At 38.4% G+C, this 21,125-nt stretch overlaps 1 protein-coding gene across 1 annotated transcript in view; it reads left to right on the top strand.

Moving 5' to 3' along the window:
• Positions 1-21,125, top strand: part of NELL2 (neural EGFL like 2) — a gene marked incomplete at its 3' end in the record, with an annotated part of 320,606 nt that overhangs the window by 72,187 nt on the left and 227,294 nt on the right. The window contains exons 4-9 of the mRNA XM_079775779.1: positions 4,392-4,565; positions 4,653-4,749; positions 7,489-7,561; positions 7,732-7,814; positions 8,693-8,821; positions 10,287-10,389. Of these exons, the coding sequence (XP_079631905.1) occupies positions 4,392-4,565; positions 4,653-4,749; positions 7,489-7,561; positions 7,732-7,814; positions 8,693-8,821; positions 10,287-10,389 (659 nt within the window). The remainder of the gene's footprint in view (positions 1-4,391; positions 4,566-4,652; positions 4,750-7,488; positions 7,562-7,731; positions 7,815-8,692; positions 8,822-10,286; positions 10,390-21,125) is intronic.

The raw sequence follows: 21,125 nt of genomic DNA, 5'->3' as shown, positions 1-21,125 counted from the left end.
CAGTTTCAGCCCGATCCCCAGCAGTCCGACATCCCCTGAGGGGTCCCGGATTATGAGAGGGTGCAGGCTAGGCTGAGGGACCCCACCCGTGCATGAATCCGTGTACCGGGCCTCTAGTTAATACATAATTAAGAAAATTCAAGGATATAAAAATATGTGAAAGGTCCTTCACATTCTTTCCCCTTAGTTGTATCCCCTACTGAGGTAACTATTCTTAACATTTGATATGTTCTTCTTGATTTTTTTCTTCTGTAAACACACACACAGTTTTTGCAAACAAAATGGGATACTATAGAATTTTTTGTTGTTTACTTAATAGTAAACTATGGCATTGTTTCATTTCTGAACGTCATTCTTTTACAAAGTGGCATAGTGTTTTAGAATATGAATTTATCATAATTACTCTGAGTGAATAGTTGGCATTTTATCAGGTTTTTAGTGTTTTAAATAAATCTCCAGCCAGAACCTTCTGCATGCATCATTGCTAATTTGTGCTGTTATTTTGCATAGATTTTTAGATTTGAAATTATGATTTAAAGTGTATGCACATTTAATATATTGATAGTTTTACCAAACTGCTTTCAAGAAGTCCCTGTAAATTTATTTTGCCACAAATAGTGTACCAGAGTGTTTATTTTTCTATATTGCTATTGACACCAGATATTACTACTTTTTTATTATTGCTTATCTGATTGATAAATCCATTAAGTTGCTTTTTCTTATTGATTTGCAGGTTCTTTTCATTAACCTCTGATTTATTATGTATTTAACCTTGTCTCATAGAATGTCATTTGTTGTTTAATTTTATTTTTTCTGTTGAGAATTTTTCGAGTGTTATGTAGTTGACATGTAATTAATCGATGTTTTAATTTATGGTTTCTGTTTTATTCTAATTTCTTACCTCTTTCAAGTATGGCTAATTTTCATCCTCTACAGGTTATTCCCAGCAGAATAAAAAAAAAATGAGTATTGGTATTTCTTACCAATTGAAATTTCTCACCTTGACAGTGTCTTTCAATAGCTCCCCCTCCCGAGGTGTCCATACTTATTATCTCTTACTTACCTCTCTCTGCCCGTTCTCTCTGGAGCCTACTTCAAGAAAGCTTTATTTTCTATAGAATTTTCTGAAATAGCTTTAGGGTCACCAGAAACCTGTTTTGTGAAATCCAGTGGTTCTGCCTTTATCTTATTTGACCTATTAGCAGCATTTGATGCAGTTCATTACTCCCTCTTCCTTGAGGCATCTCCTTCATCCCCAGGCCTTTGGGACACCACAGTCACTTTTTTCTCCTCTAATTTCATTAGCTACACTTACTGTTTTTTTGCTTGTTTTTGCTGGTTTCTCCTCAAAATGTTAAAGTGTTCTTTCATTTATAATAATTTCCAAGGTATTCCCTGTGCCTTGATGGCTTTCAATACAATCTGTATGCCTATAACTCCCTAAATTTCTATCTCTATTATGGACCTTTTTCCACCTCAGACATGTCCTCTTCTTTTTTTTTCTTCATTCTGGAATATAAAGCTCTTTTTAATTAAAGTATAGTTAACATACATTATATTGGTTTCAGGTGTACAACGTAGTGATTTGACATTTGTATACCTTACAAAGTGACCACCACAAGAAGTCTAGTAACCATCTGTCATTGTACAAAGTTATTGCAATATCATCGACTATATTTCCTATGATGTACTTTACATCCCTGTGACTTATTCATAACTCTATAAGTTTGTAATTCTTAATCCCCTGACAACATGGATAGACCTAGAGGGTATTGTGGGAAGTGAAATAAATCAGAGAAAGACAAATATTATATCATTTCACTTTATATGTAATCTAAAATAAACTAAACAAACAAACAAAACAGACTCATAGATACAGAAACATAACTTTGTTGCTAGAGGATTTGGGCAGTGAAGGGGGTAAAAAGGTGAAGGGGATTAAGAGGTATGAACTTATAGTTCTACATGTCCTCTTGAGTGTTCATGAGGTTCCTTAAACATAGCATATCTAAGTTTAAAACTTGATTCAAATTATCTTACTTTTTCTTCATTTCAGGATGTATTGATTTCTTCTTCATTGTTGCTGGATATAGGATTCTTAGCTGACAGCTTTTTCTTTCATCACATAAAAACTATGTGCCACTTTCTTAAGTTCACTACCATTCTAATTTCTTTTCCACTCTATACAATGTATTGATTTTTTTTTTCTGTCTGCTTTTAACATTTTGTATTTGTTTTTAGAAATTTAATTATGATGAGTATTTTTAAAAATTGATTTTGTTTGGGGTTTGCTTACATTTTTAAATATGTGAATTTATATCTCTTGCCAAATTTGAGAACTTTTCAGTCATTGTTTAGTCAAGTACTTTTTCAGTCCACCCTCTTTCTCCTCTTTTATGGACTCTAATTATATAAATCTTAGATCTTTTGTTATAGTCTCACAGGTCTCTGAGACTTTCTTCATTTCACCCCCAGTCTATTTTCTTTCTATTGTTAAGATTGAGTAATTTTTATCTTTCAGTCAACTGATCTTTTCTTGGTGCCCCCCATTCTACTGGTTAGCCTCTCCTTTGAGCTTTTTATTTCTGTTATCATATTTTTTAATTTTAAAACTTTTATTGATTATTTATTTGGTTCTCTTTTTTTGCTGAGGCTCTCTGTTTTTTTCCTTTTTGTTGTTTCAAGTGTGTTCAAATATATTTGTTGCTTTTTAAAGAATATTTTTATTTATTTCAGAGAGGGATAGGGAGAGAGAAATAAAACAATGATGAGAATCACTGATCAGCTGTCTCCCACACACCCCCTACTGGGGTGAGCCTGCAACCTGGGCATGCGCCCCCTACTGGAATTGAACCCAGCAAACCCCCCCCCCCCCCCCCCCCCCCATTTTTCAGGCTGACACTCCATCCACCGAACCAAATCAGCTAGGGATGTTATTGCTTTTACAAAAAATATTTTTATTGATTTTGAGAGAGAGAGGAAGGGAAAGGGAGAAGGGAGAGAAAGATAGACACATCGATAGGCTGCTTCCTGAACGCCTCCTGATGGGGATCGAGGTCACAGCTCAGGCATGTGCCCTGTCCGGGAATCCAACCGAGGACTTCTTTGGTGCATGGGTCAATGCTCAACTGAGCAACACTGACAGGCTGTTAATGCTTCTTTTTATCAGTGGTTCTTTAAAATGTTTGTCAGGTAATTTAATATCTTTGTCATCTTGCTGTTAATATCTATTGATAGTCTTTTTTGTCATTAATTTGACATCTTTTTGTTCTTGGTATGGCATATGATTTTCAATTTAATCCTGCTCATTTTTGCATCATGTTCTGAGACTTGGATCTTATTTAAACTCCTTGTTTTAGCTAGATTTCACTGACACTGCTCTGTCAGAGGATGGGAGAGTGCCTTCTTGTTACTTATAGGTGAAGGCCATGTTCCCATTTGGCCTTCTGTTGAGAATTGACGGGGAGCTGCTAATATTTCTGGGTGGGAGTGAAATTTCCAACTCCCCACATGGTCTCCACTGACACTGTGGTAGAGAGGGTCTTATTACTGCTGTGTGATTGAAAGGCCTGACTCTCTACTAAGCTTCTGCTGACACCATCACAGTTGGGAGTGGGCAGTGTGCTTTGTTACCACCAGATTAGGGTGGGAGACCAAGCTCCCCCTCATGTGGTCTCCACTGATGCCGGGGGAAGCTTATGACTGGCCAGCTGGGTTAAAAGTCTTGGTTCTCTACTTGCTCTTCTCTCTCACCACCCTACTGGAAGTGTTGGATACATCATTTTTGCCTCAAGAGGATGGAAACCTAATGTCCCCACTAAGCCTTTGCTGGCAGGGTTGAGGACATGACTACAGTTTTTTTCTTTGGTGTTTGAATAGAATAGAGTGATTATTCTCTAAAAACTTTTGTCTTGCTAGTCTTCATCTTTTCTGGTAGTTTGGCTAGAGAGAACAGGCTTTTTCTTTTACTTCTTTCTCTCTCTCTCTCTCTCTCTCTCTCTCCCTCCCTCCCTCCCTCCCTCCCTCCCTCCCTCCCTCCCTCCCTCCTTCCCTCCCTCCCTCCCTCCCTTCCATTATTTTCTTTCTTTCTTCTGCATCTGTTGGTATTTTCAGGTTGCTGGCTTCTTCAGTTCCAAATCTGTATATATGAGGCAAAAAGAAAACCTAGGAAACTCACCATTGTTTGGTTCCTCAGGTCCTCAGGTCCCTCACTGTTTTTTCACCTCCATCTTTCAGACTCTTCTTATGTTTGTTTTATAATATAATGTGTGGTGTACTTAGTGGGAAGGATAGGGAAAGCATATCTACGCCATCTTTCTGGAAGCAGGAATCATGTCAGTCATATTTGAACTTAACTTTCAATGGGCTCCATACGGCTCTTCTCTATGCAGGTACCTGGAACTGGAAAGCAGTGGCCATCGGAATGAAGTCAGACTGCACTACCGCTCAGGCAGTCACCGCCCTCACACGGAAGTGTTTCCTTACATTTTGGCAGATGACAAGTGGCACAAGCTCTCCTTAGCCATCAGTGCCTCCCATCTGACTCTACACATTGACTGCAATAAGTAAGTGAAATGTTCTCAGTTCAGGAAATGGAAGATGCTAAGAAATGACTGCTAACTTACACCACTTATCTGATTTTTTTTTCCCAGAATATATGAAAGAGTGGTGGAAAAGCCCTCCACAGACTTGCCTGTAGGCACAACATTTTGGCTGGGACAGAGAAATAATGCACATGGATATTTTAAGGTATCCTTTGTCTAAAGCCTGATCATTTATAATAATAAAAGCATAATATGCTAGTTAGACCAGACAGAAACCTACTGGACGTCATTCCAGACGTCCTTCCGGACAAAGCCACAGTGGCAGGGGCCGAGGCAGAGGTGGTTAGGGGTGACCAGGCAGGCAGGCAGGCAAGCATTTAGGGGCGATCAGGCAGGCAGGCAAGTGGTAAGGGGCAATCAGGCAGGCAGGCAGAGTGGTTAGGGGTGATCAGGCAGGCAGGCAGGTGAGTGGTTAGGAGCCAGTGGTCCTGGATTGTGAGAGGGATGTCTGACTGGGGGATGTCTGACTGCTACAGGGATCGGGCCTAAACTGGCAGTCGGACATCCCCCCAAGGGGTTCCGTATTGCGAGAGGTTGCAGGCCGGGCTGACGGACTCCCCCTCCGCCCCCCATGTGCACGAATTTTGTGCACCAGGCCTCTAGTAAAGTATAAATATAAATGCTTTCTCATGAGTTTAGAAAAGTTCATTTTGCTTTTTATGGTGAGAAACAAAATAATTTTATTTGTGTAGATTTTTCTATTTATGTTTTATTTCTTCTTTTCTTTTTGCTGGCATGATATTTAGCTGACAAATACTACTTTCTCTTTTTTTCCCTAATGAGTTTGATCTTTAGATACTATATAGAAGATTACAAGGCTGAAGTCAGGGCAGTTAACCCACCGTTCTTGAAATTAAGCATTCAAAGTAATAAAAGCCTAAAATATTAGTATACAAATAACTCTCCTCCACTGAAGTATAACTTTTGATGATACTTTCACAGGGATGTTATTAATAAAAGATTGAAAGCTTTTTAATATTCATTATTCATGGGCTCCTAATAAACCAGAAAGTGAGAAAGGAATATATATTTATGTGCACAAATCTATCAAAAGTAGAAAGTAGCCATACTTACATCTTTCTTGTTAGTGTCTACTTAGACGCACACCTGGTAGAATCTCACATTGTAGAGGATCTAAAAGACATGCCATTTAATTTTCTGTATTTAAAGGATGAAGAAATAAAGTCCAGAATATTTATTGACTGTAAGCCCATAAGTATAATCATTCCCCCCCGCCCCCCCCCGCCCCCCCCGTGACTATGATATAGAAGTGACCTGGTGGTTAAATGGTGGTTAAATAAAAGAATGATAGTGGTGTATGTCCAACTCGTGGATTTTTAGGTAGAGTATGTACCAATAACTTTAAAAATGTATTCTAAGCAAGGTTTATAATCCTAGGAGGTGTTTTTAAAAGTTAAACATTGTCTGTTACCTGGGAACCAGGTGCTTTGAATATGTTATTTCATCTATGCTAGGCATGCTGGCTTTGATGCATGGTCTTTTTGTCCTCTTTTACATATGCATAAGCCTGCTCATAGAGTTTAAGTAGCTTCTCCGAAGTTAGTCATGGGGAATTGGTCCCATTTTTGCAAATCCTGAAAATTCAATGCTGTTTTCCTCTGTAAGAGATTGCAAATGTGTGCTGTTAGTGCCAAGTCTCTTCTCTATTTAATCATAACAGTCTTTCCCATGGAGCCCAGATGTGGCCTCAGAATCCTTCTCAGACATTGATTATGTGACTACTCTAGGGATCCTTCTTTTTATTGCAGATTCTGAATGGTGCCTACTAGAATTGTGCAGTGCGCATGCACACATTAACTTTGTTCTTATGTTGTCTCCTCCAAGTGATAGGAGTTTGTATATAAATTGCTTCCATAATCTAAACCCAAACAGACAACAGATCCAGCCGTTGCCACAGTACGCTAAAATATTTATCATTCACATTGGCGTTCTTTTTGCACCACACTATTAATCAGATTAAACATGTAGGACATATTTGGTAAATCTTTGTTCAAATAGTCTTGAAAATATGTTGGTACTATCATTCCTGTCATTAGACATTCTGTTTGCATTTTTCAAAGAGATAAGGTGAAATATTAGAGAAAATATTTAAAACTGGTGCAGGAAGAAAGGAGGGTGGTGGGTGAAAGGGACAGCTGGAGTGTGGCCGATGAGGTCATTCCTGAACTACCATTTGACCTTTGCTTTAAGAGTCCAAAAGCTGGAAGCTAATTATACCTAAATGACTAAGGGTGCATGTAAATTTTGCCTACCAACATGTAATAGGGCCTTCCTCCTGTGTAAAATGTGTTCTTTCCAGCCAGCATTTAAAACAAATTCATGCTAAACTTCCTGTACGCTTAAGGACTTGTCACTGAGTCTTGCATAGCTGTTTAATTCATCTATTGCCCTGTTTTGAGTTGAGAAATTAGTTTCAAAAGATTGCACTGAAAAATGAGAAATGCTCAAATGAGCATTGCTTTCATAACTAGTATTTCTATTATTTTCTTTTGATTATTGGTATCAGTTTCACTGTTGTTGAAACCACAAGTGATTTTTAGGTTGATTTTTAAAGGTCATTTTCAAGCCTTACTTCAGTGGCTTACTACAGATAACTTCTCAAAACATCGCCTCTTAATTATATCTTGACATTTGACCTTAACGTTTTAAAAATGTTATCAATAAGAAAGTCCATGGGTAATCATCTATTTATCCTTACGTATTTCTTTCCCTTTGGTTTGAAGTCAAAACAATATATTAGAAAAGATTTTATTCAGGGATTTTGATGACTCTATCCTGTAATGTTTTCCTTCATGAGCTTGACTGTTGAACATAATTTGAATAGATGAAAGTAATGTTTTCTTATTTAATTTTTCACACACAGGGTATAATGCAAGATGTGCAATTACTTGTCATGCCCCAAGGATTTATTGCTCAGTGCCCAGATCTTAATCGCAGTAAGTTCATTAGTTTTTGCACTGTGTGATAAAGAGTGTGCTTCTTGCTTAATTTTGTCCAGGTTGTCAGTTTGAAATTAGAGTTCCTGTATATGAGTTGTCAGCATAGGCTTAATCAGATTGAACCCCTTTTAAATACAACTTGACCAATGTAGTGTTTGCAATTTCAGCTTGTCCAACTTGCAATGACTTCCATGGACTTGTGCAGAAAATCATGGAGCTGCAGGACATTTTGGCCAAAACATCAGCCAAGGTAAAAAGCTACTTAGCAATATAGTTTGGGGGAGCTCTACAACCCTTGAGGTTCCTTATAGGTTTTTTATTTTATTTTATAAGCACAGGTGTCCACCTTTGAGATTTTTCCTATGCTATATTCTTTGCTGGGGTTAAATCAAAATCCCTGTCTAAGGAAAGGGCTTATACTAGTAAATATTCAGCGCTGGCCATATTCTGTATAACAAATGATTCAGTAAGTCAGGATTGAGGCATATTACTTATTTTTACACTCTTTATTACAACAGGATTTAGTGTTCATCTTACTGAGTTTTCCTTTAAAAGGAAGGAGATGGGAGGATATTGCAAAGAATGTGGACACTGGGGTTATGTCAAAGAAATGGTCCCACCAATGCTTTCTACACTGTGCTGCAGCTGTAGGATAATTCACTGTTTAAAGCATGTCTCAAGTTTGCCTACAATTTCATCAGGCGGTTGTCATTTTGCATAGAACTTACTAATGATTGAAAATTATGTTGTATATGGATGATTTGTTTCAGACACAATATAAATTCTACAACTTATGATCTCACTTGAGTTGACATGTTTATGAAATTAAACGTTTTTAAAAATCGAAAGTGCTTCTCTGTATTGTGGGTGATGCTATTTTGACTTAGCCTTCATTTATATCTGTTAAATTATGCTACTTTTTCACAGGCAAGAGAAAATTTACAAAAATAAGAGGGGGGAAATCCTTTGCTTTAAATCAAAGGCTTAAATATATTTATAACAGATAGTTGATGGGCATAGCCATCATTACTGCTGTACACTAAAAAAAATCAGATACCCGCTAGATTACTTTGCATTTCTTCATTGCTGGAATGGTGAACAACACAAACCCCTTCCTTTGTGCCACAGCTGTCTCGGGCTGAGCAGCGAATGAACCGGCTGGATCAGTGCTATTGTGAAAGGACTTGTACCATGAAGGGAACCACCTACCGAGAATTCGAGTCCTGGACAGACGGCTGTAAGAACTGCACATGCTTGGTATGGCTTTCAACTAGATTTTAGATGAAGGAAGCTCGGATGCCCCCACTCTTTAAAATTGGATTTAAATAATGTAATTATGAAAATTTTAAGAGCCTTTTCCTTAAGAAAGGCACCACACTGAAGTGCCAGCAAACCCAGTCAAATCTGAAGAACTGTGTACTGCATTATTAAAGATACTTCCTAGGCTATAAAGGTTATTATGGTTGTGGAATGCTATAAAATTTAAATTTATTGGTACACACATGAACTTAGCAATTTAAATTGGTTTAGTAAGGTGAGTCTCAAACGATTCTATCCTGTGATCCATAACATTTCCAGGAATTTTCCCTCAGTTGTTTATTAATGTATTTTAATAAAACTGAATTGAATGCAGCATGAGATATTGTGACCAGATTGATCCATATAAACGAAAGGTGGAGTTTAATTAAGATAACCTTTAAAAGTTTTCTAATATAGTGGAATACAAATTATAGAGTTTAAGTATATGATTTTTCTAATTGCTCACTAATAAAGTAGAATATATAGTGCATTATTATTTCAAAAATATATGTTTAAGTTCAGAACTAGTTTGGTTTTGAACTTACAAATTCCACAGGAGTTCATCTGTTGAAACTAGTTAACTGGAAAGCAATCAAAGGTCTACATGAATTAGTCTTGTAAATAAATGTTCCCCAAGTTCACCAGGTTTATTCAAAAGCAGAATATCATGCATGTAAAAAAGTCAAAGTAGCTCACCCATGTGTGTGTGTTATGTGACTTCTATTCAGGGACATATTATGCTCCTACTAAAGTTATAGTACTTTGCAAATACAGGAAAGCCTTCCCAATTTGTTAATTGGGGTCAAAAACCAAACACGGATGTGGTATAGTGAGTTCAGTAAAATGACTAGAAAAACAGCTAGCAACCTGGAGGTCCTGGATCACCTCCAGGAATCAAATTCTTTGCCCTTCTGATTGTAGTTTGGCACCTCTTGTGGTGATCATGGGCCTCCTCATGTGATAGTCTTTGCCGTCTTAAATACCCATGGGAGGATTCTGTGTCCTGAGGCTAGGTCTTCAGGATGGCAGCAAGTTATTCTCCTGGTTTGCTGATGTTCATTTGTGAGTAATCTGGGGAGACATGAGTGTCCGAGGCTTACCCTTAGCCTGCTGTTTCCTGGTCAGTGTGTGTCTTTCCCTCCACCCATGCCCTCATCCACCTGGCTACACAAGGTGAGAGCTCTGGCTCAGTTAGGATCAGTTGTGGGACAGAAGATGGGAGCCAATCACCAAGTGTGTTATGACCCAATTTATACCATTGTAGGTTTCTGTGTTATGGGTTTTACTGTATAATAACCAAAGGGAATAGTGGCATTTGTGACATTTTATGGGAAGAGTTTGAAATTTCAGAAACAGATTTAAAAATAATTGAAGACTACCAAATTGCAATTTGGAAATTCCCTAAATATTGTTTTCTTCTCAGAATGGAACCATCCAGTGTGAAACTCTGACCTGCCCGAATCCCGACTGCCCACTGAAGTCGGCTCTTGCGTACGTGGATGGCAAGTGCTGCAAAGAATGCAAATGTGAGCATAACTTTTATGATGAATACTTTCTCTGGCAAAAAATAAAGCATTGTATTTATAAATATTCACCCATCATTGGTTTAATCTGGCCAAGCTGAATAACTTCTAGAAATGATGGAAAATGGGAAGCATACCTTCTCTTTTTTGCTTGATCAGTTCTTTTCCATTTAAAAGGTTCTTTTTATTTTACCAGAAAAATGTTATCTTGGAGGAATCTATTCTGCATAATGACAATAATAAAAAGGTGTAAGAAACTGAGTGGAAGGTATTTCTTTCATCACACTACTTGATATAAATACCTTCCAAGTAGGTCAAGAATGGTCTACTTTTAGGCATGATAACCAAGAAAATCCATGATGCAAGTGGCATTCAACAGCAGATGATACACCAGTTTCATTAGCTCAAACTACAGAAGGCCACATTATTATAGGATCATCCAGCATGGTCAAGGCCATGGCCTTTTATTCATAAAAATAGTCTCATACCCCTGGGTAAGAAAACTGCCCTGCTGTTTAATAGCCATGTAGTTCACTTCTGATGTCAGGAAATGCTCTTTGAATTCATAGCTATCCTGAAATTGGGTCTATATCACCCATTCAAAAACAGAAAGCATTGCATCTGTGTTACTTGTACTTTAAAAGATTGCCCTTAAATTCTTGTTTAAAGGCACATTGAAAATCTAGCAGTTATTATTCAAAGGAATAGTAACATCTTTGAAAAGTAAGTGGTTATAAAGTGTGTTTGTAGAATATATAGGGTAATGTAAGTGCAGTATAATCATATATATATATATGTATACACACACACACACACACACACACACACACACACACACACACACAAAGACAGAGATTAATGGGTGGGGAGGGAAAGAGAGAGGGAATGAATGTTTTGCTAAGGTTATTAGGTTTACTCTGCCCCACTGCCATGACCATTGTCATTGCCATACCTTGGTCATGCCTACATAGTATGCAATGTGCTAATGCTGGTGACAGCTACAACTGTCAGTGGAAAATAAGAAAGTTTTTTTGTAGTTCATTGAATTTTCTCAGGAGCTCATTTCTATTTAATTTGATTAGCCTTTACATTGAAGCCAATCCATTTCATGAAAGTGTATTAGCCTAGTCAAGTAGATTGGGCTGAACCAGGAAGGATTCAATGCCGTTGTTCTTATATATATCACTAGCTAATTTCCTTGGTGAGGAGTAATTTTTTTTCTTGCGTACGTGGCTTAATAACTCAAACTTGTGGCAATATTCTGTAATTTTCTTTGTAGAGAGTTGGAGGTGGGAGGAGGAAGAGCCCTCTATAGGGTTTTCTATCCATAACATTCACGACAGTAGCAGGAGTCATACTTTTTGCTTTAACTTCTTTTATTCTTTTTTCTACCAATACTTCTAAATTGTTCCCTTTGAATATGATATATTTACCTTAAGTGATATTGATTTTATTAGAGAAGGGCTGATTGAAATAATGGATCATCGTGATAGATGCATTAGTCAGAAGTGCTGCATTTCAATTCTGATTTTACCATTTGTCTCTGTTACCAACAGTAAGCTGCCTACTAAATCAGACTATACTTGACATCATCCCAACAACATGCAGTTGGACTCACTGAAATGGTAAAATATTTTGAGATTCATTAATGCAAAGTGATTCCGGCAGACTTTGGTGTTAATAATTGAAAATCGCCTGTGTTTGCCTCGTATATAAAATAGTGAAAGCTGCATGTAAGCAGTCAGTGAGGAGACCACAGCATCACTGAAGAAATGCCAAAGTAACTCGTTTGAGTCTTTCATTTTATGTGATTAAAAATAGTAAGGACAATGCGACTCTGTCTTTCTGATCATATTCAGTGACATTAGTATTGTGGAATGATGAGGATTTGTGCCTATGTCTATTTGTATTTCGAGAATTTGAACTTCCAGTTCTGAATTCAGCATTTTATAAGAGCTAGCAAGATATTTTCATAGAAATTTTTTCCCAAGGGAAATAGCATTTAGTTTATATAGTAAATATTCTTAGAGATTTTTGGGGAACGTGTCTCCACATGCACAATTTTAACTCGGTCACTAAAAATACTTTGAGAAGCGTGCTTCTTAAAAGTTTTGCAAAAACGTATCTTTTAAAAGATAAATGACACTTAAAATAAATGAAGTAATCACTAACTGACTTGTTTACCTTGTTCAGATTTTCATATATCCCAAAAGTGAAAGAAGCCAATAGTATACGTGTGTGTATCTCACTACTTGTTACATATGAGAAGGAAACAGTCTCATTTTCCTATGTTAATTTTTCCAGTTTTATCATTGTTATGATTTATGAGAACCCAATTTCAACGGAATAGAAGTTAAGTTCTATAAGTTTTACTTCTTAAAACTGGAGCATACGCCCTTGCACTCATCCTATCATTGAAACTCCCTTGCTCAATAGCCTTTTTAGTGACATCAAATGAACACAATACACTCTTTAGTGAGAACTGTTTAAAAATATTAATCACTCACTGTTTCTAAAGGCCTTGGAAAACGAAACGCATACCCTAACTGCTGAACATTGCTCTGTCAGGGTTGAAACGAACAAAGCAAATGCACGTGGCCAGTCCCTTTTTGGTGTTTTTTATTTAATGTTTGCAGGCTTGCTTCATCCGCGTTGTTTGTGCAACTCTGAGCAGCCCTATTTTGCAGTCTGTTTTGTATTTTCCCTCTGTAACTTCAGCTCCAGCCCTTTCTCCAAAGATAGATACTGATGAATAGTAAGATGGTTTTTCTTCTGGGAAAGAAGTCAGAGAGAACCAAGCTGTCACTTTTCTTTATTTGAATCCACAGAAGCAAAATGTTGGGAGGAGGGGCTTATCCTTTCCTGCCCCTACCATGGAGCTAATGTGGTGGAGTTAAACAGAGACAGAATACAATCCAAAGGCAGAATGTCAATGCCAAATCCCCAACTCTAATGAAGTCATATCATTTCCCTAGGTTAGTAGGCACATACTTTGTTCCTCATTTGATCTTTGCAACAACTCTATAAGGGAGTCATTGCGTTTGTCTTCTAATGAAAGGAGTTACGTGGCTAGTCCAAGAATACTACACAGTTTGTTAGAAGTCCCAGAGAAGTTCCATTTGAACGTGCTGTGCTTTGAAAGCCTGCTTCCTTCTTTAAAACCATCTTGATACAATTAACATAAGTGATCTACCTTTATCAATTAGTAACCAAGTTTACCATACAAAGCCATTTGGAGTCCTGGCTAAGTCTAGGTTGAATTGCAGAGTAAGCAGAGTTTGCTCTTGTCTCTCAATCTTTCCCCCTTTCAGCCAACATCACCACATCCTTTTATCCCAGTCATAGCCTCTCAACTAACCAAAAGCAAGACTGACTGACACAAATTAAAGATAGCTCTAGAAAATGTAAAGTGTAAATATATAGCTGAAGTTAACTCTGCAATAGGAGGAGGTCAAACTAGTTAAAGTACATAAAATCTCAGCCCAGGTTAAAAAAAAACCACAAAGAATTACCAAAAAATAACTGACTGAAGTTTTAGGAAATGGAAAGTTATGGAAAATCACTAATATTAGAAAAAAAGTATTTAGTGCATTCATTTTTTTCCTTTCAGTGGATTGTATATTCCAGTTTGAACACAGAGCTCTATTTCACAGAAAAGGTGATTTATGCAAATAGGGAATCTGAGACAAATCTGAACTAATGCTATGTCTTTTATAGAAGAGACTATAATTATATTTTGTTTTATTAAAAAAAAAAAAACAACAACAACAAGGAAGGCAAATTTTACTTCTATTTCTAGAGAGGCATCAAGTATAGGAAATGTGAAGATGACTATCCAAATTGGCTGGCGCTTGCCTGGTAGCAGTAGTTATTTTATTTTATTTTTTTTTATTTTATTTTATTTTTTTTTTTATTTATTTTTTTTTCCATTTTTTTTATTAAGGTATTATATGTGTACATATCTTACCATTGCCCTCCCCACACCCCACTCCCATATATGCCCCCACCCCCCAGAGTTTTGCATCCATTGGTTATGCTTATATGCATGCATACAAGTCCTTTGATTGATCTCTTATCTCCCCCACCTCTCCCTAACCTTCCCCTTGTAATTTGACAGTCTGTTTGATGCTTTACTGTCTCTGTATCTATCTTTTTGTTCAAGTTTATAGTGTTCTTTATTATCCATAAATGAGTGAGATCATGTGGTATTTTTCTTTCATTGACTGACTTATTTCACTTAACATAATGTTCTCCAATTCCTCCCAGGTTGCTGCAAATGATGAGAATTCCTTCTTTTTTATGGCAGCATAGTATTCCATTGTGTAGATGTACCACAGTTTTCTGATCCAGTCATCTGCTGACGGGCACCTAGGCTGTTTCCAAATCTTAACTATGGTGAATTGCGCTGCTATGAACATAGGGGTGCATATATCCTTTCTAATTGGTGTTTCTAGTTTCTTCGGATATATTCCCAGGAGTGGGATTACTGGGTCAAATGGGAGTTCCATTTTCAGTTTTTTGAGGAAACTCCATACTGTTCTCCACAGTGGCTGCACCAGTCTGCAATCCCACCAGCAGTGCACGAGGGTTCCTTTTTCTCCGCATCCTCGCCAACACTTGTCGTTTGTTGATTTGTTGATGATAGCCATTCTGACAGGTGTGAGATGGTACCGCATTGTTGTTTTGATTTGCATCTCTCGGATAATTAGTGACGTTGAGCATGTTTTCATGTGTCTCTTGGCCTTCCTTCTGTCTTCTTTTGAAAAGATTCTATTTAGGTCTGTTGCCCATTTTTTTATTGGATCATTTATCTTCCTTTTATTAAGTTGTATAAGCTGCCTGTAGATGTTGGAGATTAAACCTTTATCAGTGATGCCATTTGCAAATATGTTCTCCCATGCAGTGGGCCTTCTTGTTGTTTTGTTGATGGTTTCTTTTGCTGTGAAAAAGCTTTTTATTTTGATGTAGTCCCATTTGTTAATTTTCTCTTTAGCTTCCATTGCCCTAGGGGCAGTGTCAGTGAAGAATTTCTTTTGGCATATGTCTGACATTTTGCTGCCTGTGGATTGCTCTAGTATTTTTATGGTTTCCCGTCTTATGTTTAAGTCCTGTATCCATTTTGAGTTTATTTTTGTGTATGGCGTAAGTTGGTGATCAAGCTTCATTTTTTTGCATGTATCTGTCCAATTTTCCCAACACCATTTATTGAAGAGACTGTCTTTATTCCATTGTATGTTCATGCCTCCTTTGTCAAATATTAATTGAGCATAGTGGTTTGGGTCAATATCTGGATTCTCTATTCTGTTCCATTGATCTATATGTCTGTTCTTGTGCCAGTACCAGGCTGTTTTGAGAACAGTGGCTTTGTAATACAGCTTGAAATCTGGTATTGAGATCCCTCCTACTTTATTCTTCTTTCTCAAGATTGCTGTGGCTATTCGGGGTCTTTTTTTATTCCAGATGAATTTTTGGAGAGTTCTTTCAAGGTCTGTGAAATATGCCGTTGGTATTTTAATGGGGAGTGCATTGAATCTATAGATTGCTTTGGGTAGTATGGACATTTTAATGATGTTGATTCTACCAATCCATGAACATGGTATGTTCTTCCATCTGTTTACGTCTTCCTCTATCTCTTTTTTCAGTGTCCTGTAGTTTTCCGTGTATAGGTCTTTTACCTCCTTAGTTAAGTTTATTCCTAGGTATCTTAATTTTTTTGGTGCGATGGTAAATGGGATTGCCTTTTTAGTCTCTCTGTCTGTAAGTTCACTATTGGTGTATAGAAAGGCCATAGATTTCTTGGCGTTAATTTTGTATCCTGCTACATTGCTGAATTCATTTATTAAGTCTATGAGTTTTTTGACGGAGTCTTTCGGATTTTTTATGTACAATATCATGTCGTCTGCAAATAAAGACAGCTTTACTTGTTCTTTTCCAATCTGGATGCCTTTTATTTCTTCTTCTTGTCTAATTGCAATGGCTAATACTTCCAGTACTATGTCAAACAGGAGTGGTGAGAGTGGGCATCCCTGTCTTGTTCCTGTTCTTAGGGGAAATGTCTTTAGTTTTTGTCCATTGAGTATGATGTTTGCTGTGGGTTTATCATATATAGCTTTTATTATGTTGAGGTATGAGCCATCTATTCCCACCTTGTTGAGAGCTTTTATCAAGAAAGGGTGTTGGATTTTGTCAAATGCTTTTTCTGCATCAATTGATATGACTATGTGATTTTTATCTTTCAATTTGTTTATGTGATGTATCACGTTTATTGATTTGCGGATATTGTACCATCCTTGCATTCCTGGGATAAATCCTACTTGGTCATGGTGTATGATCTTTCTGATGTACTGCTGGAGCCGATTTGCTAGAATTTTGTTGAGGATTTTGGCATCTATGTTCATGAGGGATATTGGTCTGTAATTCTCTTTCATTGTGTTGACTTTATCTGGTTTTGGTATTAGGGTGATGCTGGCTTCATAGAAGGAGCTTGGAAGTGTTCCTTCCACTTGAATTTTTTGGAATAGTCTGAGGAGGATAGGTTTTAGTTCTTCCTTGAATGTTTGGTAAAACTCTCCTGTGAAGCCATCTGGCCCCGGGCTTTTGTTTGCTGGAAGCTTTTTGATGACTGCTTCAATTTCGTCCATAGTTATTGGCCTATTGAGCTGTTTAGATTCTTCTTGATTGATTTTTGGAAGGTTATATTTTTCTAGGAATATGTCCATTTCCTCCAGATTGTCCAGTTTGTTGGAATAGAGTTGTTCGTAGTATTTTGTAACAATCCTTTGTATCTCAGCGGGGTCTGTTGTTATTTCACCTCTTTCATTTCTGATTTTGTTTATTTGGGTCCTCTCTCTTTGCTTCTTGGTGAGCCTGGCTAGAGGTCCATCAATCTTGTTTATCCTTTCAAAGAACCAGCTCTTGGTTTTGTTGATCTTATGTATTGTTTCTTTGGTCTCTATGTCATTTATCTCCGCTCTGATCTTTGTTATTTCCTTCCTTCTGGTTACACTGGGCTTTTCTTGCTGCTCTTTTTCTAGCTCTTTGAGTTGTAGGGTTAAGTAATTTATTACCATTGTTTCTTGTTTTTTGCAATAGGTCTGTAGAGCTATGAACTTCCCTCTCAAGACTGCTTTCGCTGTGTCCCATAGATTTTGGATTGTTGTGTTTTCATTGTCATTTGTTGCCATGATGTTTTTTATTTCTTCCTTGATCTCTCTGGTGACCCAGTCCTTGTTTAATAGCATGCTGTTTAGTCTCCATGTGTTTGATTTCTTTGGATTGTTTTTATTGTAGTTGATTTCCAGTTTTATGCCACTGTGATCTGAGAAGATGCTTGATATAATTTCTATCTTCTTGAATTTGAAGAGACTTTGCCTGTGACCCAGAATATGGTCTATCTTTGAAAATGACCCATGTGCACTTGAGAAGAATGTATATTCTGTGGCTTTGGGGTGAAATGTTCTGAAGATGTCAATTAATTCCATCTGGTCTAGTGAGTCATTTAGGATTGCTGTTTCTTTGCTGATTTTTTGTTTAGAGGATTTGTCCAGTGGTGATAGTGGGGTATTAAAGTCTCCTACTATGATTGTGTTGCTATTAATCTCTCCCTTGATATCCTCCAGGAGTTTTTTTATGTATTTGGGTGCTCCTATATTGGGAGCGTATATGTTTACCAGAATTATTTCTTCTTGTTGGATTTCTCCCTTTAGTATTATGAAGTGGCCTTCCTTATCTCTTGTTATGGCATTTACTTTGAGGTCTATTTTGTCAGATATAAGTATTGCTACCCCAGCTTTTTTTTCATTTCCATTTGCCTGAAAGATATTTTTCCATCCCTTCACTTTCAATCTGTGTGAGTCTCTTGTTCTGAGGTGGGTCTCTTGTAGACAGCATATATATGGGTCGTGTTTTTTTATCCATTCAGCTACTCGATGTCTTTTGATTGGAGCATTTAGTCCGTTTACATTTAAAGTTATTACTGAAAGGTATTTGTTTGCAGTCATATCTATTTTTGTGTCTGTATTCCTTCTTACCTGTTTATTTCTTCTTTTTACAGTATTCCCTTTAGCAATTCTTGCATTGCTGGTTTGGTGGTGATAAACTCCCTGAGGCTTTTTTTGTCTGCAAAGCTCCTGATTTCCCCTTCAATTTTGATTGATAGTCTTGCTGGATATAGTATTCTTGGATTCAGTCCTTTGCTTTGCAACACTTTGTATACCTCCTTCCATTCACTTCTAGCTTGTTGTGTTTCTGATGAGTAATCATTTGACAATCTGATGGGTGTTCCTTTGTAGGTAACTCTCTGTCTCTCTCTTGCCGCCTTTAGGATTCTCTCTTTATCATTTATATTTGCCATTGAAATTATGACATGTCTTGGTGTGGGTCTTTTGGGGTTGATCCTGCTTGGGACTCTCTTTACTTGCGTAACTTTTATCTTTCCCATATCCGGGAAGTTTTCTGTCATTATTTCTTCAAATAGATTTTCTAATCCCTGCTGCTCTTCTTGTCCTTCTGGCAGCCCTATTATACGCATGTTACTTCGTTTCATGTTGTCCCGAAGCTCCCTTAGGCTTTCCTCCTGCTTTTTAATTTTTTTCTCCAATTGCTGTTCAGCTTGAGCTTGTTTCTGTACCTGATCTTCTAACTCACTAATTCGGTCCTCTGCTTCTTGTAATCTACTGTTGAAACTTTCCATGGTGTTTTTGATTGTAGCTATATCACTTTTCATTTCTTCCTGATTCTTGCATAAGTTGTTGATTTTCTCATCCATCCGATGTATAAATTCCATGACCATTACTCTGAACTCCTTTTCGGTCATGTTGCAAGCTTCATTTTCACTAATTTCCTTTCTTGGCGACTCCACATTTTCTTTCCTCTGTGAGTTATTTCGTTTCCCCATTCTGGCTATTACCAGAAAGCTCAAGCTTCTGTTTGCGTGGACCTGGGTCGTGTGCTGTGGGGACTTCGCTCCACCCTAGTTTCACTGAAGTGCTCTGACACTAGGACGTGTGACTGTCTTTGGTTGGTGGGAACCAAACTTGCCCAGGATCAGTGTCCCCAGTGTTCCGTGTGGTCTCGTGTGCACATTTAGAATCAGGGGCCCTGTCTGCACCACACTGTTGGTATGTGCCGAGAATGAGATCCTTAGCATGTGCCAGGAGTCAGAGTTTCCCTGTGTCTGCACCAAGACTCGAGTGTCAAAGTCTCTGTTGCCTTGTGCGGTTTCTCGTTGAGAATCAGGGTCCCTGTGTGTGCACGCACTAACAATTGGGGTCGCTGGCTCTTAGTGTGAATGCGCTGTGAGTCAGGGATCCCAGGCAGCTGTGTCCGGCGTGCCAAATTCCCTGAAGTGGGGCTGCGTCCTGTGTGTGCTCTCTCTACTGAGCCAAACCGGCTAGAGCGCACATTCTTAAAAACCTGAAGGTGAGCCGGCTCAGTGCACTCTCCCAAAGTCCCAGAAGGGGGGCGGAGTCCGTCCTGCGCGCCAAATTCCCCAAAGGGAAGCCCCTCTGTGCACGCTTTTAAGAATCTCCGAAGGGGGAGCTGTGCCCCGTGAGCCAAATTCCCCCAAATTCCCCGAAGGGGAGCCCTCTGTGCGCACTGACAGATTTCCCCGACGGGGAGCTGCTTCTGTCCCGTGCGCGAGCGCGCGCCAAATTCCCTAAGAGGGAGCGCGTCCCTGCGCAAAGCTCGGCAGCTTGGGCCAGGGGCGGGTCTATCAGTTGCTATGACGCTGTCTGTGCGCGCGCCTGTGAGCAGCTTGGGCGAGGGGCGTGTCTATCAGTTACTATGGCGCTTAACGCACGCCTGTGGGCGCTCAGCAGCTTGGGGGAGGGGCGCGTCTATCAGTTACTATGGCGCTATCAGCGCCTGCGAGGAGGGGGATAGGCTCTTTGACTCACGGAAATCTGCCGGGAAGTCTGGATTCTTGTTTGTTTGTCTGAAGCTGTGATAGCAGTTCTCTGTCCCCAGTGGCTGCAGGGTCCTGGTTTGTGTCAGAAGCCAGGATCCGAGTCTCGGGCAGCTCTGTTTCCCAAGATGGCGTGGTCTCTGCGTCCGCACCAGCCGCCGAGAAGTGTCTGCTTTGTGCGCGGGGCTCCGCCGTCTAGGGCTGCCCTGTTCGGGAGCCCCTTGGAAGACCTGCAGAATCTAACTGACCCTATCTCATACACACACACACTCCACACACATCTACACTCTCCTCTATGGGTTCCTCACTCACACTCTCTCTCTCCCTACCTTCCTGCCGGTCGCCATCTTTTTCCAAACAGCAGTAGTTATTTTAATTGCTATATTCTCAAAGGCCAGATTTATATGAACAAATTAAAACCATCAGTCTCTTGATCGAACAAAATAAGAAGTTTAAGACATAATGTAGATCTCATTTTATATTCTATGTTCTGATTAGACATGAGATTGTATTAAATTTAATTTTAAAGGCTCTGTCAGCTTAGATAAAATGGAGTAACTATGATATCTTTGCATATTGATTAGTTAGTAAGTGGGTTATAGAGTTAGATTTTTCTTGGTTTGAATTCTAGCTTTACCACTTGTTAGCTATGTAACTTTGGTAAATTTGCTTAACCTCTCAGAGTCTCAGATTTCTCATCTGTACAACGGAGAGATCAATTACATTTATTTTATAGGGTTGGTGTGAGGACTGAGTGGGCAACACATGCAAAGTGCTTAGAAAAATTTTACCTACTGTTGTTTTTATTAAAAGAACCATTCATGTTTTTATC

This window comes from Cnephaeus nilssonii (genome assembly GCF_951640355.1).
Source record: "Cnephaeus nilssonii genome assembly, chromosome: 6".
Lineage (NCBI taxonomy): Eukaryota > Metazoa > Chordata > Mammalia > Chiroptera > Vespertilionidae > Cnephaeus > Cnephaeus nilssonii.
Note: the sequence above shows the minus strand (reverse complement) of the source record. Positions and strands in the feature narration are given on the sequence as shown.